Genomic DNA, 17,820 nt, shown 5'->3' with positions numbered 1-17,820 from the left:
GTGTTTTTTAGTTTGTCTGTGGGTGTTCTGGGTTTTTTTTAATACAAACAGCAAATCTACTGCTAGCAGAGCCTTGTCGTTTAACCCCTCATTTTGCCCAGCTTACTGAAACAACTCTCCAGTGCCAATATTTAAACCCAGATACATTGGCCAAAGCCTTCATGGGATTTGAAATACTAAAGAAATATAAATAGCCTCACGTTTTCCAGTTCAGATGCATCGTCCTCCAGCTGCACCTTCTGGCTCATGCAGCTCAGCAGATGATCCAACACACACTGTTTTGGGTGCATCCCTTTGTCAAAGCGATTGTACATCCCACACCAAAACCTCAAGAACAGGGCAGGAAAAGGGAATTAGGAGGCCACTTGTGCCCTACTGTCACCATTCTGTTAAGAAGAGAATTTTCTTCAAGAATTCTTTTAAGAATTTTCAACAGCTTGTGGTAGGTAATTGATTGCAAAAAACCACCACGGCCTTGGATTATGAAATTCTGACTCAGTGGGCAAATTTTCATAAAGTTAAAAGACCTGACAGTAGGTATTAGAATAGGATGAAAATACCCCTTTTTTTTTTCTATAGCAGACTTACTGGAGGCTTGGGCAGCTCGCCTTCAAGTCCTCTTTCCCCACCAGTAACCACATACAGCACTTAAAAACACATTTGCATCCCCCTCTCTCTCAGCAGGGACCAGACACAAAGCCAAACTCACCACCTCTTGTAACACCCTGGGCAAGCAACCAGAACACCCTTCTTGGGAAAAAAACCCTGACTGCATCAGCCTGGGTGTGACTGGGCACCAAAATTCCTGCTTGAAAGACTTTCTTAATATATATTAAAAAGGAGAAAAAGAGGAACTTTCTCAAACAACTGTCTAGCCTATGACTTACATGTGACAGAGCAAGCAGTCAGGGGGCATGTGGTTCTATCTTCATCTGAAGTTATGTTTTTCCTTGCCTTTCCTCACCCTCTTTCTCAACCCCAAAGAAAAAAATATTAAATTACAGCACCTGCACTTATTTAACCATTACCAGTGCACTGCTAATCTCAGTTTATGGGTGAGGAATGGAGGGGAAGGGTAAAACAAACCAAGCTGATCAGTGCAAATTTATTTTATTAAACCCGAATTATCAATCTACATCATAATGAAAGAAATCCCCCCTTCTTAAATGAGCAACTTACTGGAAACTGAAAGGCAGTGTGTTTGGTTGAAGTTCTTTGTAAGCTGTAAACCCTCTGTACAAAGGATTTCTCAATTCCTGCTTCCTCTGTAAGAGGAAAGGCCACAGAGAATGGGTCTTCTCAAAGATTCTGTCAAGTACAAATAACATCTAATCACTAAAAAAAGGAGGCAAGTGGATTAAGAACTCTAACTGTTCAGAGGAGAATTAGATTAAGGAAGCTATGAATTATTTTTACACATTATCTGATTAATTACATAAATGCAAGATACATCCCTGAGGAATATATAATCCACCAGCCAATCCAGAAGGGCTTACTGTGGTCCAAATTAAAACATCTGTCTTCTGAGATGTAATTTTTTAGCATCTCTCAAGACAATGCTACCCTTAACCAATCCAGAGTTATATTAAAACACACAAACACATCCAACCTGCCCCTTTCCTGACATTTCAAGTCACTTCTGGCTCTACCAACTATCAACTCACTTGAGATCTTCACGCTCCTTGTGGCAGGTCCCAAGGAAGTTGCCAAACTGGCAGGAGTAAACATGGTCATGGATTTCCAGAAGGAACCTCTCATTGAACTCAAAGGAGCAGGGGAACTGCTGCATGAGCTGCCAGACACACTCCACAAACTGGGTGAACACGGGGGACACCTCCTTGGGGTCCCCATCCAAGTGGCCACACCTGGAGAGATGTAAACAGGGTTAAATCCTGTGTCACCCAACACAAAAAGACCCCCCTAAACATTAAAATGGGAAGTCTTCTTCCAGTTGTTCAAGCTTATGGTTTGAACTCAGAAAAAGTCCTGAAAAACAGCAGCTGAGATCTTCCCTCAGGAGATAATTGCAAAAGAATGAATCAGAACCTTATTGATGGCACAGGCTGCCCAGGGCAGGGGTGGAGTCACCACCCCTGGAGTGCATGTGGCACTTGGGGACATGGGGGTGGGTTAATGGTTGGACTTTAGGACCTTGGAGGTCTTTTCCAACATTAATGATTCTGTGATTTTATGATTAGCACTCCTCAAATAATACAATTTTTTGGGTAGGAAAACACCCAGAATTCAGACAATGAATTCAAGCCTATAATTCTGCAAAGTAATAAAAAAACACTGATGAAATAACAGCCCTGGAAGACGCTGGCTTTATGTCACCAACTCCAGTCTTTTCCAAATCTTCTCTCCCCTCACCTGTATTTTCCTTTACATTTTTCCTGGGAGCACATAAACCTGAAGACACTGTATTGGTTTCCCAGTCAAGTCCCACCCAGTCACTCCACCCAAATAACCTGCTCCTCTTACCTGTGGGAGAACTTGTGGCCCATTGCAATCCACTCCTTTTCTATCAGAACCTGCAGTTTCAAAAGAGGGATTAAAAAAAAGAGCATTACTTTGGTTAAAAAAGAAAAGTGAAGCCTTTGATGCTAAAGCCTAAAAAGCTGCTGACTCTATAGTTACAAGTATATCCACAGAAATCAATGGGAACAGTAATTGTGATTTACAGATTATCCAGTTACCAGTGCAATGGCATTGTTGGAATGAGAACTTCAGCAAGTCTAGTACTATTTTGAGGGAGCTTCTGTGTTCTTAAAGTCATAATACATAAGCACACCGAGCTAAAAGAATTAACAGCTTAATATTGCCCTATGTGCTATTTAACTCTCCAAAATAAATCAGCAGCTGGAATTCAACAAATGTTTAACACACAAATAGGAATATAAGAAGTACAGCTGTGTATTGAGGAGATCAAGATGAAATCAGAACAACCAATTTCTATTTTAAATAGAATCCCTGTGCTAGCTATAGGAAAATAATAAGGAAGCAGTGTTTTCCTGAAAGATGTCTCAAAAGGAACCACATGACTGATGCTGCAGTCATTATTTCTTGCTGGATCATATCTAAAGATCAATTCCTGATCTCATCATGCAGAGGCTTAAAGAACAGAAGGCAGGAAAAACGCACAACAGAGTTTTTCAAAGACTTCATTTATATTGCTTATCAAATTTTTCATTCCTAACACTCCTCATTAATTCATTTAGGAATAACCACTGTCAGGAGACTTGTGCCTATAAACCCTTGTCTCAAGGGACAGCCAAGGATGTATCTGTGTTAGTAATCGCTCCTGTTCCTAAGAAATTCATGTCTCTCAGTTCATGCAGAATTGTTCACAGCCAAAGCCCAGGCAGATGTTTCCTATGCTGATGTAATTTTAACTGTTAAAAAAACCTGCAGTATAATCCAGAAGCAAAAATAATAATAAAAGTAGCATGGAATGTAAGGAAACAGTCCTAGCATGGGAGAAGGCAAAATTTGCATTGTTGTGATTCCAGGGATTCTTATATGGATCTCTTTTGAGAAAGAGCAGCAGCTCTTCAGGTATTTAACAAGGGATGACTGGAAAGGCACATCCCAGACTGCACTGTATTCATGGAGGGATGGCTGCAAAAAAGAAGAAGCCCGCACTAGAAGCAAACAGCCAAATTCATATGAAATGGCTTTTAAAAAGCTCTGAAATGAGGCAGATTTTACTGATATACAGGTTATACACTGCCTCCTGCTCGACAGTGAGTTCACCCAATTCGAAATCTCGGCAGATAAGAGACCTACATGACAAGCTCCTACAGCACTTTTTGGTGGATTGCAGCCAGAGCTGCATCCTTTCCTCATCCATCTCTTGCTGAAACCTCTCATTAGTGGCTCTCATGTGGACATTCAAGGAAACAAAGATTCGGGAATTGTAAATCAACCCCTGCCTTTTGTGCCCACAGAGCAATTAAAGCTCATTACAGAATCAAAGCTCCTTTATATAGGTCACCTCCTGCTTGTGCCAGGAAAGGGCCTCAAACACTTAATTAGCGCCTGTTTACCTTTCCAATGCAGGAAGCACTTTTTAGTTTTGAATTTTTAAAATTCCAACATTGGTGTCCTTACCATGAAGCCTTTGAAGGTCCTGTAGAAGGGGTCCAAGAGGAGCCCAGCCAGGGAGCAGACCTGGGCTGTGCGATCCCACCCGTCGGAGCAGTGCACCAGGACACTGGCCTTCTCCTCCCTCACAGCCTGAGGAGACACCACACACAGCACTTCAGCACCTTTCCAGCTAGACTTCCGAAATATTGCTACCCCTTCATCCATATTTACCTAAAACTCCAGAGGAATATTTGTCACTTCTCATCTGGACCACAGAAATGCACCAGTGTCTGTGGGTTGAACATCAACCCACAGAAACCCCAACTAGAACGAAATGCTGCACCGTGTCTTGGCAGCAACAGGCTGGCAAGAAACAGAGCCTGTGATCTCAAGCACTCAGTCTCCTGAAAGGCCAAGAATTCTCAGTCTCCTCCTCTGAGGAAAGATTTGGTGTATGGGTAAAGAATCGGACACATGGAGATCAGGAACTTCAAGACAAATTAGAAGAGCTGATCCCAACCTCCTCCCATATGGATCATCTTCTTCCCCTTGTACCAGTGGCAGGAAAACACGATAACATTTTCATGCTTGCTACATGGGAAAATTGTAAGAGACAATTACTCTCACGACTCTTGCAATGGTATTTCCTGCACACCCTTTACTCCTCCTAAAGAGCCCTAGTGACTTCTCTCCTTTTCCTGACCTGCAAAGCCACGAGCTCTGCAGAAATTAGGATTGTGTTCAATAGTCAAAATTAGTGTCCACATCACATAAATCCAGCAAATAAACTGGTCAAAACAATCCTGCCATTAAAGCAGAGCAGGTGACTGAATAATGAGCCCAGGGTTATGAGTTGTTTGCACTACTGGACAGAACTGCTTCTATTTAATTTTATTCACATTCTGTGGTTTTACCTGTTTCAAATGAGTTCTAATAAAGCCTCAGAAACCGCTTGCTGCAAAACAGCACACAGGACAACACCCCAACACTTTGTCACAGCAGTGTCTAGGAGAGAGCCCAGCTGGATGACCGACCCACTTATGTCCTCCAAGTTGGTTTGGAGAGCTGAGGCCAATCTGGATAGCAGTGTTTTCCCACTGTCTGTCTCTCCACCTTCCCAAACAGACAACTACATGTTTTTTAATTCACCTGCAGGCTGGAGAGCAGTTTTACCTTGGCAAGGAAGACACCTGCATCCATGACAGCCTTGATGTGCCGTAACCAACCCGAGTTCTCCAGCCCAGTGAGGAAGTCGCTCATGGAGGGGGATTTCATTTCACACACTAAGAACAAACACAAAGGAATGAGCTGACACCCTGTGAACAGCATCTCCTGCACCTCCTCATTAGCTCTCCACAGCCTGGTATCCTAACAGCTACATTTTTAAAGTGTCAGCAGCAACATCCTGTCTAAAGGACACAGAAACCACTGGCTGAATACTTAAAATTCATAACTAAAAACTGCTGGTTTGCGTAAGAACTTCAGGCTCAGAAAATATCCTCCTCCTTTTTTCAATGGTAACTCATTCTTTTCTCAGCTCAGTTTTTTCCAACAAAGCGAGTGTTTAGCGACCTGTTACTTCACTATAAATCACCATCACACTCACATCTACAACCCTTCCCTCAGCATCACAGGGATTTGAAGACAGGAGAGTTCTAATTTACAGAGAGAGAAATAACATGTCTAACCTTGAAGGCAACTCAGACGCTGTAATGAAACCCAGCACAGAAAATACTGACAGTAATTAAGTTCACTAACAGTCCATAAGCACCAGAGTGAGGTTTCATCACTGCTGAAGAATATGGGAGCAATCAAGTGTTTATTCTGCCTTCTCTTCCACCACAAAATAAATCTGCCAGGAACAGGGAATTGAGGACTCCTACTTGTGATCATCCCCCCTCTTGATCCCCAATGGCTCAGGTAAGTATTTCTTCTGATCTGCTTTGCTTTTTCCCCTAAGATAACAAGGAGCTTAATTACCTGAGGTTCTGCATTTTAATATATTTATGTATTAAAAAATGAATTTATGTATTAATCAAAAGAAATCAGAAATAAATGACAGGTAAGAACGAGGTACATATGAGATTCAAACCTTTGGAAGATCATGCCAAAAATGTATGTCAAATCAGAGATTAGAAATTTGAAACTGTATTTCAAATCAGATTCAATTCAGATAACACTGAAATACTCCAAATTCAATATATCAAACCCCAAAAAGTATTTCCTAAACAACCTGTTAGTTTTCTTTCAACACCTCATGAAGCAACCATGAGACTCAGTTGCAAAATGTAGTATTTCTAATGTAATAGCCTTTTCCTTTTAATTTGGCACATTAATTAAGGAATGCTGTTAGTGTTGGCTGCTGGTTTTGAACCACTACAAAACCAAGCACAAGAACAAATCAAATGTCCAGCAGGAAAGCATTTTAACCACAATGATACTTTCAGCCACTTCCACAGAGCAAACAAAGCAAGACACTGACTCTGCTGCCAGCACAATGCTGTGCACGTAGGATTTGGATATTTTTTTGTCCAAAAGTGGCCAGGGGTAGCAAAGGCCAGTCCCTGGGCTGTACCCACCTTCCAGGAGTTTCTGCAGGCTGCTCCTCATCACATGAATGTTCTCTATGCCAATGAATTTGAAGCGAATGTTCTCATAGTTGTCCTCGTTCTCATAGCCCTTCCCAGCAGCTCGGTTGGCCATGGCATTCAACTGCCAAATCCAAGGGAATGGGAGAGAAAAGGAAGGGAAAATTACAATACTCTACAGAAAGAAATCAGCCTGTTTTGCAAGATGTTCTTTCTTTTTAAAATCTCCCAGAAAATGGACTGAACAAAGCTGTTACTCAGCTGTACTTCCCCACCTCCCAGACATTAATTCCCTAAAATTACACCAGTGTCTCCAGTCCATTACTCATATGCAGAGGCTCATTAAAACCCTGTCTAGAATTTCCCCAATTTCTGCTGTCATCAAAGCAGGCAGAGAGACACTGAGCCTGCCCTAACTGTGCAGCTACCTAAGGAAATGCAGAGAGAAGCAAAGGAAAGCAAAACTAGGAAAGTCATTTTTCCCAGTAACATACATACATGGTGGGATAGAAATAGTAAGAGAATTCCAAAGCTTTTCACAGACATACATGCACAGATGAAATAAAGCCACCTGAGGGAAACATAGAAATATTCAAGTTGAGCAGGAAGAATACAGCAACCAACTGGAACTGCAGAAAAGTAGAAAAGAAGCCAGTTGCCCTAAAAATTAACCCAAACAGTTCAAGAGCTACAGGAAATCTTGAGTGGTGATGGAAAACAGAGCTCCACCTCCCCCCAGGTTACTCTGGGCAGAGGAGGGATTTGCCTCCATAGAGAGGAGGGAAGGAAAAGTCAGCTATGGTACAGACATGTTTAAGACTATCAAATAACTCCAGTGTTTCAGTTCTACCATCCAAAGTAAGGTATGTGGGGTTTGAAAGAGAAATGTCACCAATTATAAATTATCCCCTTTTCATCAAATATTTTAGCACAAAATTGCCATCAAGGATGGATTTCAGGGGAACATCTCTGACACTGGAAGCTGCCTGTACCAAAAAAATCTGCAGTGATTGCTATAAACATATACATCATTACAGAATAGGTGATCTCAGGAAATGTCACAGTACAAAAAGGCAAAATAACACTGGAACAACAGGTGAAACATTCCCCATTTTCCCCAAAAGACTTTTCCCTTCTTGCCCTTGCCATAGTTTTAACTAAATATGCAGTGTCTATAAAATAACTGCAATATCTGAACAGTGAAGCAGGTTCTCAGAAAGCTCGATTTCAAAACAGTCAGTGCACTTTTAAATCTTTGCATTTAAATACTTGTGTGCTATGAAATTTCTTGTGTTCTAATTTCCTTACACCAGCACTCCTAATCCATATGCTTACAAGAGAATCATTTGATTTGGTTCTTAAATTCAGTTCCTCAAGGTGACAGTCATTAGAGATTGAATTTTGCAAGTATTTTATCAATATCCTCTTAAATAAAACCCTCAGCTCTGAACTTCTGGCCCCAAACAGTGGCTGTGGACCAGAAGAGCTGAAGTGTATTAAACTCCAAGCTGCACATCACTGGTGTTATTTTTAAAAGGCAAAAAAATTGCTTTTCTCAGTTGTTATCAGATCCCACACAGCCGCACTTCCTGCCAGGTCTGCCAGTAAATATATAAATAATAGTGTATTTTTTAATATTTATATATATTATAATTTTTATTTTAATATACAATATACAATTTATTACATATTATATAATAAATAGAACAATTTAATTTATATTACACATATAAAACAATATACTTATATATATTTATTATATAAATAAAAAATATTATTTATCTGTATGTATAAATATATATATGTCAATTGCTTTTCTTGGTTGTTATCAGACCCCACACAGCCTCACTTCCTCCCAGGTCTGCCAATAAATACATAAAAAATATTTTATATTTTGTATATTTTTATACATATATATATAGTATATATAAAATATATATTATATATAATAAATATAATAATATAATTTATAGTGTAGAAATATATATTTCTCCAAAATATATGTAATTATTATATAATAAAACATTTTATATAAATAAAATAAATTTTATATAAACATATTTATTATTTATAAATATATATTTATGTGTATATAAATAAAAAGTCCATATGGAGTCTTGTTTATTTTTATATATTCAAATAAATAAATAAATAGATAGATAAATAAGACTCCAGTGCCATGAAACTGCATTCTGAGGCTTCTTCCCAACTCAACACATGATGGACTCTCTGCAGGGAAATGCCACAAACTTCAACCCAGGAGACTCCAGGAGTGCCAGATCCCAACAGCACTTAACTCTGCAGTTATATATCCTGAACCAGGTGACCCTGCATCCCTGATCCCACACAGCCTAGAAAGCACTGGCAGAGTTGTTACCCTGGAATATTCTGAACTGGAAGAGAACCACAAGGATCATCAATGAGTAGAGTGACTCATACAGGGACTGACCCCACAGCATTAGCATCACACTCTAACCAACCGAGCTAATCTCAGTTGTGCCAGAGTAACCTGGAACCAGCTTTACTAATTCAGACATGAGGTACAGAAGCAGCCCAGAACCCCAGGAAGGTACCTTTGGCCTTGTGTCTACAACATACATGAAGGGGCTCCCGGGGTTGGCCTCTCGGATGGCCTGGAGCATCTGCTCGTCCTCCAGGCAGCGTGCGCTGAACCCGGCCAGGGGCTGACTGCAGCGGCACAGGGCAGCCTGCAACACAGACACAGCTCACCCACAGCACCCCACACAGGATGAGCACTGACCCCACAGACATACAGGGTGAGCCCTGACCCCATAGCACTCCATACACACACATGGGGTGAGCACTGACCCTACAGCAACTCACACACACACAGGGTGAGCCCTGACCCCACAGCATCACACACACACACAGAGGGTCATCCCTGATCCCATAGCACCTCTCACACACACACAGGGGGTCAAACCTGATCCCACAGACCTACACACACACACAGAGGGTCACCCCGATCCCACAGCACCTCCCACCCACCCCAAACACCCACTGAATGGGGTTAATTGTGTTCTCCTTCACTGAAAAACTGCTGCTTAACTGGACCCACACAAACCTTACTGGGCTATTTCTCGAAGCGAGAGGTTTGGGAAACTTCATTAAGTAGAGAGGCCAAGAAACTTCACAGTGTGCTCTGCCTGATGATCAGGATCCCAAATGTTAGCAGTACACAGAACCCCAGAATCCCAGAAGGGCTTGCTTGGAAGGGACCTCAAGACCACCTCATTCCATCCCCTAAGCAGTATGTTCCACTTTCCACTAGCCCAGGTTGCTCCAAGCCCTGTCCAACCTGGCCTTGGACACTTCCAGGGATCCAGGGGCAGCCATGGCCTCTCTGGGCAACCTATGCCAGGGCCTCCCCATCCTCACAGGGAAGGATTTATTCCCAATATCCCATCTAACCCTGCCCTCTGGCAGTTTAAAACCATTCCCCCTTGTCCTGTCACTATGTGCCCCTACAAAAAATCCCTCTCCCTCCTTTTCATAAGGCACTGGAAGGCCATAATTTCTCATGTTTTCTACTTGGTTTCTATTTCCAAACCATTCTTTTCCACAGTTTTCCTTCTCAGTTGTTACTGTTCCATGCTCAGAAGGGCACTGAGTATGCTTTAAGTTGCCAGCACAACTCCATGCAGTGCCCAGGTCAAGTCACATTTCCTCAGAAAAACAACAATTTGGCTGTGACAGCATTTTCCTCACATCAGCATCTAAAACACTGCTGAGGCAGCAAAGTTAAAAATTTACATTCTGGTCTTCAGTGGAAAAAAACAAAAAAATGAAACCTTCACTTATTGTGACCTAGTGGGGATTTATTTCAGGGTGGTTCTTCCTCTTCAATACTAATAAAATCTAGCTGAGTTAACATGGAACTTGGTAAAACATTATTGAATATAGCTAAACAGGAGATTTAAAAGCCCCACATCAGAAGGAATTGCTGAAAGTTGATTTAAATAAAAAGGAAGGTTGGAAAGTTTGGGCTTTTTGCAGAGCTCTGGATGCACCCCAAGTGTTTGTCTTCGGCTTATTCTGTGACTCAGAATGAACTAATATTTAAAGCCATTAAGAGAAGTTCTCAAATGTCTCAAGTCTAATAATTATCTCATTATTTCCTGTCACTAGAAGGGACCTGGGCAAAAAGGGGAACCCTCGCTCTCACCCCAAGCCAGCACTAACATTGTTTTCCTTATACAAGTAAGAAAGCACCGGAATCCGCCCTCGGCTTCTGAACTTTGAACTTCCCATCACCACTGCCTTGGAGGCAGCTCGAGGCACCACGATTTCTGGAGGGTATGTGCTGCAAACCTGAGTGAGAAAAAAGAAAAAAAAAAAAACAGATATTAGTACTGAGCAATTCAAAATCCATGAAAAATTCATCTTGAGCTCATGACGTTAAGATTTATTTAGGAAAATAAGAGAGGAATAGGTTCAAAATAAAAGAATGTGAAGGAAAGGATCAATTTTAAAAGTGAACCTAGAAAATGGACTGCACTGCACCCAGTACATATTAAAAGAAGTTCTTTAAATTCATAAATTTTATGAAAGTTTCTGATTTAGAATCACAGAATGGTTTGGGTTGGAAAGGACCTTAAGGATCATCTTGTCCCAACCCCCTGCCATGGGCAGGGACACCTCCCACTAGCCCAGGTTGCTCCAAGCCCCATCCAACCTGGCCTTAGATGCTTCCAGGGATGGGGCAGCCACAGCTTCTCTGGGCAACCTGTGCCAGGGCCTCACCACCCTCACAGCCAAGAATTCCTTTTCACAAAAAGAGAAAGTAAGAACAACTATATTTAAAAAGTTCCCTCTAAATCTTATTCTGAAAAGGAATGACCAGCAATCAGGAAGCACCCTCAGAGACCAGCTTTATCTTTCCTCCTCAAACCAGTACAGTCTCTCAGCATAGACTTCACAGATGAGCTCCTCCCCAAGCCTGGCTTTACATTAGGCTTGACAATTTTAACACACAGGCTGGAAACCCTGAGGAAATTCTAAAGCACTGGCACTTGAGAGTTACACTTGAGCAAGTACAGCCTCAGAGTGATTAATGATTTGAGCTGCTCACATTCAGGTGCCTTAATCAGCTACTGGAAACAGCATCTCTGCCATCACATCTCAATTCAGGCATCCAAACACATAGCCAGGTAAAATGAACTGTCACTTCTGACAGCACAGGCTTGTATTTCTTCAACCCAAAGTGTAACAGCAAAGAAAGCTGCCCAGGGAAGAGAGTGGGGAGCAGGGGAAGGGATTCAGGACCGAATATGTTGGATTCTTCCTCAGAGTTGCCTGTTTTGGCTTTTTGACAGCCAGGTCTGACTGTTCCACATTAGAAGAAATAAAAAGGGAAATAATGTGTAACAGGATTTTGAACAAGCTTGCTGACAAATGCTGTTGTTTATTGTTGTTTAGATCCAAGATGGCCTTTCAAAGAAAATAACAGCAGCAGCCAGTTTGGACTGAAATGACAGAGAGGCCTTATAAAGCAGAAGATCCAACCAAGCAAGCAAAAGAAGGTCTGTTTTTCTCCTTCCTTCCCTAGTCCCTCTCCACTCTGCCTCACCCCCTACCAATCCAAACTGCTGCCATTTATTTCTCTCCTACACATCTGTCCCTAGTCAGGTGGGACAGGCTTTGGAAATACCAAAAGCAGCTAAGGGTACTTCAGGCTTTTCCTAACAGATGGTTTGCCATTTCTCTAGCAGAACAATTCTCTGGTCCCTTGCCAGGGGGATCAAAGCAAACCAAGGTGACTCTGCAGCTCTTCTGTAGCATCATTATCTGCAACTTCCCATCAAGATGATGCTGCTTAAAAGCAAGAGAGCTCATTCCTCCCCAGAGGCAGCAGCAGGGCTGCTCTGTGTCATTAATAACAACAAGGAGATACTGCATTAAATGGCTACTTGGGGCAGGAATTACCTCGTAGTCCTTGTTAACATCCGTTATTTCCCAGTAGTCGTTTGGAATTCCCATGCGCTGGTAATCCAGTTTTAAATCAATTAGTTTCCACCCAATTTCCCGGTTCTCTTTAGACATTTTAGGATTGTAAGAGAAAGCATAAAGTTCTTCAGGTTTCACTGGGAAGAAGAAAGAAAAAAAAATTAGCTATTTAATAACTAAAGAGATGCAAAGACATACAGAGAGGCCTGAACTTCTGGAAATCAATCATTCAGTGCTGCAGAGAAGAGTATTTGAGATATTTAAAACTTCTCAACCCCATATTTATAGGATTTTGGTCAGGGTAGTACCAAGTGCTGACAATTCCTCCTGAAATCCTCAGGAATTTCCAATACTCAGTTCCCACATGCAAGGAAATAGGCTTAAAACATTTTGTTAGAATTAATTCTAAGTCTGAAGCGGTAATTTTTCCTGAACGAATGATTTCCTCCTAAATTCACTACAACAGGCACGTTAGATGGGATTTATGTCATAAGCATTAACCCATAAATGACAACACATATTAAAAGATCTATTTTTTGTGGAGAGTTCATACAACAGCTCTTCCACACCTGAAAGTTCATCCTTCAACAGCAAGTTCTAACCCTGAGAGATGTCTGAAATGTTACTTTCAGCCCAACAAAGGCTTCGGGCTGGGTCTGACAAATGGCCATTTACCATCCCAACCTCCTTCCCTCTCTCCATAAAATGCAAATCCAGCCAATAACTCATTCAGCTAACTCCCAAGGCAGCAAGTGCTCCAGAGACAGAGGGAAACCTGTCAGGGGCTGATAAAGCAGGTAACCCCCAGCTGTCCATCACTCTGCCAAAAAACCATGAAGGGAACACATACACAGACATTTTTTAAACCAAAAACAGAGCACTCTTAAAATCCTTAAGTAGAAGAAAAGAAAGAGCTACAGCATTCAGACAAACAACTACAAGAAACTGGTGTGCTCCCCTGCAGTGACACCTCCCAAGCTTCAAGGCACTACCTAAGTCTCTAATTTGCAAAACTCAAAGAACAGAGACAGCTTTTAAGTGTAACACCAGAAACCTGCTAGATACAGCATAAGAGTTAGAACTGCAGAACTAAGAAAAGTCCAAAGAGCACAAGGGGGATGCTGGGAATAGACACAAGCCTTAATATCAATTAAAAAAAAAAACTCGGCAAAACCCATTTCTCCTACAGGATTTCCAGCCCAGTCCTGTGAAGGGCAGCAAGAAGCTGCCTGGTGCCATCAATTCCCCTTCCTCAGACTAGTGACACAATTTACAAATTGCAATTACAAATTACATCCTTGTAATAATAACACAACTCAGGTTCACTGAAGTAGCACTCCAAAAACAGAGGCAGAAGGCAGACAGGAACTCAGTGGAATGCTGTGCTGCAAGAAGAACAAGAAGCCTGAGGATTCAACCATGATGGAATAAAAAGCTGGAGCCAGAAGAGACCACAGGCTTTTGAGGATATTTTGCTCACCCTCTTTCAGAGTGACTCCAAGTCAGGGCAGCCTGGGTGAAACACAGGGTGTCACAGCTGAGTAAACAGTGCAGAGCAGCTTAAACATGCTGCTGGAAACAAATCGAAGATGCCAATGTTTAAGGCTTTATTTGTGGGATTCCCGAATTCTGGGTCAGCTGGAGAGGGCAGAACTGCACACAGAAAACAGCCAGGTCACATGAATGACTGACAGTGGCCAGGGATGGGATGTGACACTCGGTGTGAGTGACATGAGAAAAAAGCCTGGGACAGACTCAGTCAGGCAAATGAACCTTCCACAGGCCTCCAGAAGTTCCTTGCGGAACACCAGCTCATTCCCACTGCCACAGGATCACGGAACGGCCTGGATTGGAAGGGACCTTAAAGATCATCCCTTTCCACCCCCTGCCATGGGCAGGGACACCTCCCACTAGCCCAGGTTGCTCCAAGCCCTGTCCAACCTGGCCTTGGACACTTCCACAGATGGGGCAGCCACAGCTTCTCTGGGCAACCTGTGCCAGGGCCTCCCCACCCTCACAGGGAAGAATTTCTTCCCAGTATCCCACCTAAACTGCTCTCTTTCATTCTCCCTTGTCCTGTCACTCCGGGTCCTTGTAAGTAGTCTATCTCCATCTTTCTTGTAGGCTTCAAAGACTGTGTTTAATTAAGCAAATGTCCTGCTCTCTACTTCCTGAGCCCATCCTTTGTCTCTGGTGGGAGAAGCTGATTCCGACTCCACATCCTGCACTGAGAGCCCAAACCCAAGCTGGGGCAGACAGAGCTTCCCCAGGGCTCAGCCCAGCCTTCCAGCTTAGAGAGCTCCAAGAATTCCCAGAAGAGACTCCCACTCCCAATACCTGGCTGTGAGAGCTTGAGCAGGGAGGTGAACACATCGTGGCAGTCCCGCTCCTGCCCCAGGACAAAGTGAGCCACGTGGAAGTTCTTGCAGTGGATAAGCAGGGGGTACCCAGCTGTGGTCAGGGGCAGCTTCTCCACACTTGCAATGTGGTGATGCAGGATCTGAAAAACAGGGAATAAACAACATTTTTCAGATAAGGCTGCGAGCAGCACAAGCAGAAATGAAGTTTCTGTAACACAATCAGCTACTTATGCTTCCTGCAGCTAAGTAGCAGCAGAAAATGAGATTATTTGTGATTATTTATCAAACATAAACACCCAGACTGCACCTAAAGGCCAGGTAACTAAAGCAGGACTGAAAAAACACAGACGCACAGAAATTACTTTCAGAGATTGATGTGCAGCTTGGTTTACCTGGTGCACTTTGCTTTCCCACTCTCATATGCAATATATTCTGTCATTCTCACTTTACTTTAGAATCAATAAAATAGGCTCATTTCAGTGCTAATTCTGCACTTACAAAAGCTGTAAATTCAAGTTTGGTGGCTTGGTATATTGAGTTTGAGAGAGGAAATTACACAAGTTTTTTATATTCCTTGAACTGACACTAATTCCATGAGTGAACTCTATCAAGTCATGTCACCATTGTGCTCATTTCCTTCCAAACCAGCTGTTTCTGTTGAGCATTTGGTATTAAAATGCTATAAAAGGTCATTGGAGCTGTGGAACTTCCAAACTTGTTTATTTTGGATATGAGAGCATGTAGCGACAGGACAAGGGGGAATGGCTTCCCACTGCCAGAGGGCAGGGTTAGATGGGATATTGGGAAGGAATTCTTGGCTGGGAGGGTGGTGAGGGCCTGGCACATGTTGCTCAGAGAAGCTGTGGCTGCCCCATCCCTGGAAGTGTCCAAGGCCAGGTTGGAGCAACCTGGGCTAGTGGGAGGTGTCTCTGCCCATGGTAAGGGGGCAGGACTGGATGATCCTTCAAGTCCCTCCCAAACCAAATCAGCCTGTGACATAAAATAACTTTTATAGGTATGTTTACACAGCCCCAGGCACCACAACATACCCATGTTTCCTTCCTGACTTCAGCAGAAGCCTCCACGTAGATCAGGTGTGTGGCTGTCAGGTACAATGTCCCATTGGCCACCTTCCTGTTCGCGTAGCGATCCAGCAACTTCACGTTCTCGACCTGCAACATAGAAAGAGGAAGCAAAAACTACAGAATCCCAGAATCACTGAGGTTGGGAAAGTCCTCCAAGACCATCGAGTCCAAGCTGTGCCCGATCCCCACCTTGTCACCCAGTCCAGAGCACTGAGTGCTGTGTCCAGTCCCTCCTTGGACACCTCCAGGGGTGGGGACTCCACCACATCCTGGGCAGTTCCAATGCCTGACAGCCCTTGCCGTGGAAAAATTCCTCCTGATGTCCAACTTTGACGGAGGAATTATCTAAACACCCGTTGAACTCCAGTCATTCAACTTCTAATAAGCAACTCATGAAGCAATACAGGAAAAAACATGAATTTAAGTCTGCCCTACAACACCAGCTCAGCTTTATGCTATTATTTCTCCATGAATTAAAGCCAAAAAGGTTAAGCAAACAGCCAAGGTTCAGCACCAGTGTGAGTAACAGGACGACTGGATGCGTAGCCAAGATGATTCCATTTTGTTACTGGACAAGGCTGACAAATAACAAGACAAAGAACTGCAAAGAAAGACTTGTCTGTGTTCAGAGTAATCAAAGTGTTGCTCTGAAAGGAACAGCCCTCTCCAGTCTGACTTCCAGCTGCTCAGTGCCTGTAAAAAACCATTAGGAGCTACTTCTTGTACTTCACTTCCTGGCCTGTAAGTGCATTTCATAAAGCACATCAAGCTAATTAATAAAAAGCAGCTTTAAAAAGTATCAGCACAGACATAATAGAATAGTTGACAGTATTTCATCGATTTCCTCCTGGCCTATTTGCCTCTTCATGAAGGTAGATGGAAATTTTCTTTCACCATTAAGCACAAATAATGGGGAAAAATAATTGGATGGATAATAAAAACAAGCTTTTTAACAGTATATGATAGATTAGTTTTGGGTATTGAATGTGTGAGTTTTCTTACATTGTCTGAGAAAAGCCATGGAAAATGTCAGCAAAGAAACTTGCAGAACAGAGGTAGAGGCTGAATGATTTCCTAGCATGTCATATTTTTCAGCAAATATAACTATTATATATATATAATATTTCCCTTTTTCAGGGCACTAGACACAAGCAGGACCAGCAAAGCAACACAGGGAACAGGGGAAAGAGCATCCCCAAACCAATACCCTAGAGAATAAACCAAAATATAACAATATAACAACCTCCATGGCAGCAAAAGGTAAAATTAAATTACCAACCGCTGCCTGAAGTAAATGCAATTTATTTTTAGCCGCCTGAACACAGCAATACCGGAGCTCCTGTTTCACTGAATTTAACGGGGGAAAAAAGTACATTTGATTCACTCTTTGGGACTGAGGGGGGGTGGATATAAAGGAAATTTTCAGGGATTGCCGCCAAAACACCTTGTGTCACCCCCTGCAAACCCGCTTCCCAACACGGCGGCGGAGCCACCAGCACCTTCACACCGCGGCTTTAAACCCGCCGCGCTCAGCCCTGAGGGCGCGCAGGGGGTGTTGCCCGACGGGGATCAATCACGGCGCGTGCAGCCAAATAAATCCCGCCGTTAAATGGAATAAAGCTCGGTGAAGGTTACCTTTGGGGTGCTGATGTGCTCCATGGCCGCCTGGCCCCGCCGGCCTGACGGGCCGCGCCGCCGCCATGAGGGACCGCCCGGCCCGCCCCGCCCCGCCCC

General features: G+C 42.9%; 1 protein-coding gene across 3 annotated transcripts in view; it reads right to left on the bottom strand.

Annotated features, from left to right (window-relative positions):
- Positions 1–17,820, bottom strand: part of MTMR8 (myotubularin related protein 8) — a 24,064-nt gene extending 6,244 nt beyond the window's left edge. For 2 of the 3 annotated variants that reach the window (XR_010434089.1, XM_064670180.1), the window contains exons 1-13: positions 17,722–17,819; positions 16,051–16,173; positions 14,979–15,141; positions 12,621–12,778; positions 10,878–11,006; positions 9,248–9,382; positions 6,666–6,798; positions 5,260–5,369; positions 4,111–4,236; positions 2,482–2,531; positions 1,665–1,865; positions 1,180–1,308; positions 201–327 (exon numbers count right to left, since the gene is read on the bottom strand). Coding sequence is in view for 2 of the 3 variants with exons in the window: in XM_064670180.1 (XP_064526250.1) it covers positions 201–327; positions 1,180–1,308; positions 1,665–1,865; positions 2,482–2,531; positions 4,111–4,236; positions 5,260–5,369; positions 6,666–6,798; positions 9,248–9,382; positions 10,878–11,006; positions 12,621–12,778; positions 14,979–15,141; positions 16,051–16,173; positions 17,722–17,745 (1,608 nt within the window). In the remaining variant the exon portion in view is untranslated. Of the gene's footprint in view, positions 1–200; positions 328–1,179; positions 1,309–1,664; positions 1,866–2,481; positions 2,532–4,110; positions 4,237–5,259; positions 5,370–6,665; positions 6,799–7,172; positions 7,246–9,247; positions 9,383–10,877; positions 11,007–12,620; positions 12,779–14,978; positions 15,142–16,050; positions 16,174–17,721 lie in introns of all 3 variants that reach the window. The other variant, XM_064670179.1, reaches the window with a different exon arrangement.

The sequence above is a fragment of the Pseudopipra pipra genome, chromosome 13 (genome assembly GCF_036250125.1).
Source record: "Pseudopipra pipra isolate bDixPip1 chromosome 13, bDixPip1.hap1, whole genome shotgun sequence".
NCBI lineage: Eukaryota > Metazoa > Chordata > Aves > Passeriformes > Pipridae > Pseudopipra > Pseudopipra pipra.
The sequence above is the reverse complement of the archived record's forward strand: the minus strand, read 5'-3'. Positions and strand labels throughout refer to the sequence as shown.